This window comes from Physella acuta, unplaced genomic scaffold, assembly GCF_028476545.2.
Source record: "Physella acuta isolate Inbredline_101_S28 unplaced genomic scaffold, ASM2847654v3 ptg000970l, whole genome shotgun sequence".
NCBI lineage: Eukaryota > Metazoa > Mollusca > Gastropoda > Physidae > Physella > Physella acuta.
In genome coordinates this window covers 231,187-238,527 of record NW_026732487.1, presented here as the reverse complement: position 1 = coordinate 238,527, position 7,341 = coordinate 231,187, and the positions used below count along the sequence as shown (strand labels likewise).

General features: G+C 40.5%; 1 protein-coding gene across 1 annotated transcript; it reads right to left on the bottom strand.

Annotated features, from left to right (window-relative positions):
• Nucleotides 1–578: 578 nt before the first annotated feature.
• Nucleotides 579–6,682, bottom strand: LOC131954058 (uncharacterized). Its single transcript, XM_059317558.1, has 4 exons — nt 6,484–6,682; nt 2,764–5,322; nt 2,460–2,560; nt 579–1,549 (listed from the first exon to the last, which is right to left on the bottom strand). The coding sequence occupies exons 1-4, from the start codon at nt 6,487–6,489 to the stop codon at nt 1,198–1,200; spliced, it is 3,018 nt and encodes a 1,005-aa protein (XP_059173541.1). The 5' UTR covers nt 6,490–6,682; the 3' UTR covers nt 579–1,197.
• Between the last annotated feature and the right edge of the window lie 659 nt (nt 6,683–7,341).

The following is a 7,341-nucleotide window of genomic DNA, read 5'->3' as shown; positions in this document are numbered from 1 at the left end:
AAAGGTTGCCGACCCCTGGCCTACAACAAAAATTAAATCAAACGCCACTAGCCGGGTTTGCGACCGACGACAACGACACAATAGGAAACATGGAAACTAGAAGCAAATGTCTCAGACACGACAAGAGACGATAAAAAATTATTTAAAACATGGAGTCAATAGATTCACATACAGGACCTTACCCAATCGACGTTTTACAGCGTACCACACAGAAATGCCTCAATGATAAATTGAATCTATTCACTCAAAGATATCAAAGATGAAAGAAACCCTAGCCAAACATTTGAAATCACTCGAACACAGGCGGACGGCGTGGTCAAGTCGGTAAAGCTCATGGTTGCTAAGCCGAAAAGTCTCGAGTTCGAATCCTCGGGCAGATAAGCCTAAAAAATCACTACTGCTGCCTTGTAGTTTGTTCTTGGACTGACAAAGGCTATGGAAGCAAATCCAAAAATAAAAGCAGGCTGAAGTTGGAGTCAATGGACTCCGATTGGCGCATACCCATAATTGTGATGGAGGCGTGGTCAACCAAAATGGTTGATAAATTCGACAAAGTCTCAAGTTCAAACCTTCGGGCAGAAAAGGCTCGATCCCTCCCAACACTAAAATTTAAGAACGAAGAAGAAGAAGAAGACACGAACACAAATACTTAAATACTATGGGAAATTGTCAATACTATATACACCAAGTTTACAATTGACACTTAATTTATAGAAATTTTTGAACTTTTCAAAAGCGGAATAAATGGATGTATGTCTGAGAGATTAGAAAAGTACATTCTATGGCACACATTTCCTACTTATTCACTGGACAAATATTTCATAAATAGTAGACCACATTTTAATTTATCAGTGTGGTAAAAATTAATGAGCAGAAAGTTGTGGCAGAACTGGATAGCGTAAAAATGGAGTCAGCAACCAGACCTAGTGACGCCAAAAGGTGAGAGTGGGGCGGTTTTCTGCTAAAATGTTTTGTGGAGGAAAGGATGTAGAGGTTATCTATATGTGAGTAGCAGTAATTTTTAAGCTGGTAAATATGTAACTTATTCCTGTGTGTGAATCTCTGCCTGTAATATCTCTACATTTTTATTTTCATTTTCTTGGCGAAGTCCAAGTGCACCTACTGATAATAGAGTGACACACTACCAAGCGTATCACATTACTGAGTTTTCTCTAATCAGTCAAGCTGTTCACACATTCACACAACTGTTAAAACACTGGCAGGTCGTATTGGCCATTTCTGGTCTACGAGTGAACAAAACAGAGTCATGACAGCGTTAACTCCCTTACTAAACTCACTAGAGTTATCTTCCAAAATGGGAACTTCGTCTTTCTCTTCCTGGCCTGAATTTTTTTCTTTTTCCTGTAAATAATTATTGATGTCAGCCAAGATGTCGTCCAGACGAAATTGTCTACAGCAGGATAACGATGGAACGCCAAGGTCGGATCCTTGGGCAGCAAACACTAGCAACACTGTAGGCACGTCTCCACCTCTTTCAGCAAGTTCGGACAGCTCGTAGTGAATATTGTCCAGGAAGATCTGAAAGGAGCTGCAGAGTAGAATCAAATGATACATTTTTAGTTTGTTACTAAACTTAATAGTGACAAGTTGATTTAAAACTTCACTTCTGAAGTAGACATTTTGATAAGCATTCAATCATTCAATCATTGAATTATCTCCTTAACCCTTATTGGGTTAGTTGGGGCACCACAGTAGGTAGGAAAAGTCTATGTAATCATACTAAATATTTGAAAAAATATTTTTTTAAATATGGAAAGAGATAAAATTATAGTAACATTTGTAAAAATTAAAGCCGTTTGGGAAACATTGATTACACTCATTATATATTTTTGTATCGAATATACGCAGTTAAATAGCCGTTTAGAAATATTTTTATCAATTCATATATTTTCAAAAACTGCCCTCAACCCCTACCTTAATGGCCAAGGAGAGTAAAATAATAGATGTCAGAACAATTGTTTTCCATGATAAAAATACACAATAGTCATCTATGGTGTATATCCTAGTATTGTAATTATATTAAATAATATAACATACACAATCACCACAAAATCCTGACTCTACAATCCAAAATAAAAGTGTTTGCTAAATTACTATGATATTATAAGTAATTATTTCTTTGACTATTTCTAGCCTTAATGAAACCAGGAGTAATTTTGTAGGCCTACTTATTACACAAATATTCAATATTGTGTCTCTTTAAATTCAATTTTTTGTTCTCATAACTCGCACGCACGTGACCACGCAGACATCGTCACATTATATATATATATATATATATATATATATATATATATATATATATATATATATATATATATATATATATATATATATGGCAACAAAAATTTGGAACCATTTGGAACCAGCTTATCATATCTATTGATTTTCTCACAATTTTCTGACGCTTAATTAAGTTAGACGAACTAATGACCCACCTATGTCTTGGTTTCTCTGCTCCCAAGAGAATCAATGCTACCTTAGCCCTCAACATTTCCTCAAACTGCAGATCGATCTTTTTCCCTCCAGAACAACAGTCCTGTCAAAGTCAAGTTAACATTCTAAAATTTAACATGCATTAACTCATTAAGTAGAACATAAAAACACATTAATGTTTCTGAAGAATCATAATTTAATCGACCGTTGCCTTAAAGTTTAGACATTCATTACAAAAAAAAAACTAAAATAATAAACACTGTCAGCCAAACTACAATGTTTTTAATACATGCTCCAGTTTCTTACTTTCAAGTTACAGCTTACAGCGAGACCAAATGTTTTCTCTAAGACACGACAGAGTTGGTTGGCAGTTCTTGTGATGTCGCTTTCTTCTCTCTCCACGTCGTGGGAGTCGTCATAGATAACGATGACGTCGAGGTCACGTGGTATGACTTCTGACTTGTTAGTTACCTCGTCCTTTGATGCTCCACAACTATCACCACTACCACAACCACCACCACTGGTGTGCTGATGAAAAACTGTTTTCATTATCAGCTGCGCACCGCTCTCATTGTTCTGAAGTCTTTTGGCGATTGCGCATGTCTGAACGGAAGTGACGAGTTGGCCCACTTCTCGTATATCCACATTAGGTCTCATGGTGACCATGTTTAAAAACGCAAGTGCCGACTCATAGTCTTTCAAGGCCAGATAGCTTTCAAGTGCAGCACTGACGACAACAGGGTCGTCTAGTTCATCATCGCTGTAACTCTTCAGCTTCTCGATGATATTCAAGACTTTCTTGTGATGGTTGGTCTTGCGAAGTAATTCAATAAATTTTTTGATCGACTGTGGAGATTTTTCTTCGTTTTCATAGTTTGTCTCAAGTGTTCTGAGTGCATTCCAGATGTGGGACGAATGTTCCTTCATCTCGGTGTTTAGCTTGACCAACATGGCCGACAAACTCACAGCCTGTACCAGCTTTGACTCGCCCCTCTCCTTCAAATATTTAATTCGCTTTTCACTCTGCGACTCGCTGCATTTTTCCTGTTGTGCTTTCTCGAGCAGACAGAGACCTGCCTGCTCATACGCACTAATGACGAGAATGAAGTGTCCGTGACTACTGGTTATCTCATCTTCGTTGTTTGAGAAGTTCAAGGACATAGAGTCCAAGCGATGCGTGACTTTGTTGAACTGTTTCTCAGCATCGTCCAGCTGCTCGCAAGACTTCAACAAAAGACCCAGATCATAGATGGCTAGAGTGTTATGCTCGAATGAGAACTTGATAGATTCACTGTAGCAAGACATCGCCTTTTTTACAAACTCGCAATCAAGGCCAAGTTTGGCTTGTTTTAACGGCGATTTAATAAAAGAGTGTTTTTTACAATCTTTCTGAAATCGGGGTTTATACTGGGCGTCATGACGTCGTGCAGGTTTAGCGTCTTCATGTGGAGGACGGACACCTGTACGGTACGTCAGGCTGGTTAGACTGTCAGGGTTCGTTCTGTGGGGGTTTACTGGGTTCGTTCTGTGGGGGTTTACTGGGTTCGTTCTGTGGGGGTTTACTGGGTTCGTTATGTGGTGGTTGAATTGGATCGCTCTGTGGGGGTTGAATTGGATCGTTCGGTAAGGGTCGACTGGGTTCGTTCGGTGGGGGTTGACTGGGTTCGTAGAGTGAAAGTTGTTTGTTGTTCTATAGCCCCCAGAATTTGTTCTATTGTAATTTCCAGATTTCGTGCTCAGGTATTTGTCAGGGTCCATTCTGTTGTAGTTGTTTTGATGTGTTCTATGGCTGTTGTCAGGATTACACTGAGGGTTCTCAATAGAATTCCTCCTCGACCCTTCTGTGTTTAAATCCAACCGACGTCCACTATATTTGCCAGTCTTTAACTTCGACACTTCTGCTTGTTGTTTGCGGTTGGCTTTATACACATAGCACAGCCCCAGCTGATGATAAGCAAAACCATGTTTCTTAATAGCGATTGATTTTTCCAGCAGATCGATTGCCCTATCTAAATCCCTGTACCGCAGAATTTTCCCACACTCAAGAAGAGTTCGCGCGTCGTTGCTGCCAAACTTCAGCGCCATCTGGATCAAATCTTCGCAACTCATGTTACTATAGCTACGTTGGTGTTCTGCTCTGGGTAACTTTTTCTCGTCATAATGGCTGATCTGAGCAAGCTGGGCATAGGCGTGGGCTCTAAGGTCTCTTGCAAATGAGGACTGGGCGACCTCAAAGAGCAAGCATCTTGCCTTAGACGCATGTTCTTCTATGGTGAATCGTGTTGGTAGGATGTAGAACAAGCTGGGGACTGTAGCTCTCCTGTGGGCCAACCCAAGCCGATACTTCCACGACATTTGGTCAGGAAACTTGTCGGTAACTTCTGTATAGATCTCAATGGCTCGCACTAAATTGTTGGGACCCCCGAGCCTGCTGAGCGAATACGCAAGCTCAGCCTGTGCTGTGGTCACAACTAGACCACTCTTATCCTGGGTTTTCACCCCGTGCATATTGTCCAGACATTCCTCGGCCTGTATTTCATCGCCATTTCGCATCATGACGTACGCACTATGAACCAATGCGGTCAGACTGTTTCCTTTGGTCAGTTCTAGAGCTCTGTTACTGAGTTCTTCAGATTTGTCAAAGTTTCCGAGTTCGAATTCAACCCAAGTTAGAAACAAATATTTGGAGACCAGCTCGTCCAAGCAGTCATCGTCGTACTCCAGCTCATCGTTGACCTTTAGCTGGATGTCTCTCAGCCTTTTCGTGTCAGTCCCTGCTGGTTTGTGGTGGAAGATGGACGGGTACAAACGAATGCGTCCGATTAGGGTATCTTTAGAAATAGCCGCCATGATAGTTGTCGTTTGCTAAACAACAGAGGGGGGAAAATGATTGACCCGTTCTTTCAGCAACGTTGTAGAGCAGTAGTAAGGAATGAATGAAAGGGATGAATGGGGGTGAATGTTGTTTGTACTTTGTACCCTATCCCTCTTCAATTCTCCTGCGGAGAGATGTGCCAGTACGGTTTGTACCTGTTTGTGTAAGTGTATAAAATGTGTGTGAGAACATGTATGATCGTTCAGTGCATTTCTTCTACGTCTAGTCTAGGTTAATTCTGTGTATTTCTATATAGGCACTTTATCTTATTTTTATGTACTAGTTTGTGTTAGTATTTTGTGTTGTTTAGATAGTATTAAACTGTTTTAGTGTTAACAGGCCTTTGTTTCGTAAAGGATTGTCGGTATGTTCACTACACGAGACCAAACGGACAGAGGATGAAGCACTGGATGGTGCAGAGTGTGGAGCAGCAGATGGAGCAGTGGATGGAGCAGTGGATGGAGCAGTGGATGGAGCAGTGGATGGAGCAGTGGATGGAGTAATGGATGGAGCAGTGAATGGAGCAGTGGATGGAGCAGTGGATGGCGCAGCAGATGGAGCAGTGGATGGAGCAGTAGATGGAGCAGTAGATGGAGCAGTGGATGGAGCAGTGGATGGAGCAGTGGATGGAGCAGTGGATGGCGCAGCAGATGGAGCAGTGGATGGAGCAGCAGATGGAGCAGTAGATGGAGCAGTGGATGGAGCAGTAGATGGAGCAGTGGATGGAGCAGTGGATGGCGCAGCAGATGGAGCAGTGGATGGAGCAGCAGATGGAGCAGTAGATGGAGCAGTGGATGGAGCAGTAGATGGAGCAGTGGATGGAGCAGTGGATGGAGCAGTAGATGGAGCAGTGGATGGAGCAGTGGATGGAGCAGTGGATGGAGCAGTGGATGGAGCAGTGGAGGCAGAATACTAACATTAATGACAATGGCTGTCAAATTCAAAACAAAAACACTACATATTTAATTTATCTGTAGCATTTCAAACTGTAGTTAAAATCTTACAACTTAAAACACTAGAATCTACATATTTAATATATCTGTAGTGAAAACTATTTTGTTAAATCATCGCGCGTTCGTTGTTAAACTATGTCGTCTATTTAAAGCACATAATATGTAAGGATCACATTGAAAATAAGTAAATTTACTTACTACCATAAGATAGACTAGCGCCCTCAATCCTGCTTACACACCGTGAACCAAATAACTGACCTGTGCTGTGCATCAAGGGTCCTCCATTATTCTGTGTGTAAATAAATCAATGTGTCGCAGCACACACTGTACCAACCAACACAACACAAATATAAATAACAAATAAACACAGCCGTAGCTGTGGTGAAAAAAAGGCTGCTTATTGTTGTCTCTGAAAGTGAAACCAACTTTCCAGGAAGTTCAGTGTAACACGTCATACGAACCAGGTAAGTATGACTCACAGTGACCTATTTAGCTGCGGTGGGGGTTGGCGCTTACCGTCACACTAGGGTTAGCATCTAGTCTATAATAGACCAGATGTTCTGATTCACTAGACAACAAACATCTTCCTCGTCAAACCCTTCACATTTTATAACTACATTTGTCACCAAACCTTAAGCTACTTATATAATGTGCCATGCCCTATGCCATAAATATGTCATGTTTACTACAATCTAAAAATAGACACAGAACTTTCCGAACACTAATCGATAAATATTGATTTAAATCTAACGGAAGCTGCAGACATAATTATTAGCGAAGATTGGGAAAAAAGTCGCCCTTCCCTCGAATATATATATATATATATATATATATATATATATATATATATATATATATATATATATATTTTTTTTTTTTTTTTTTTTTTTTCTTGCTCGGATATCAGTCGCATGCTCTACCAACCGACCGCACTGTACCTATGTACGGTTTCCAATGAATAAATAAATAATTTTATTTTATTGGAGTCAATGACAGAAACAATTACGTCACAACTGTTGAGTAGCGGCACTACCGTACACTATTTGACCCTGAGTT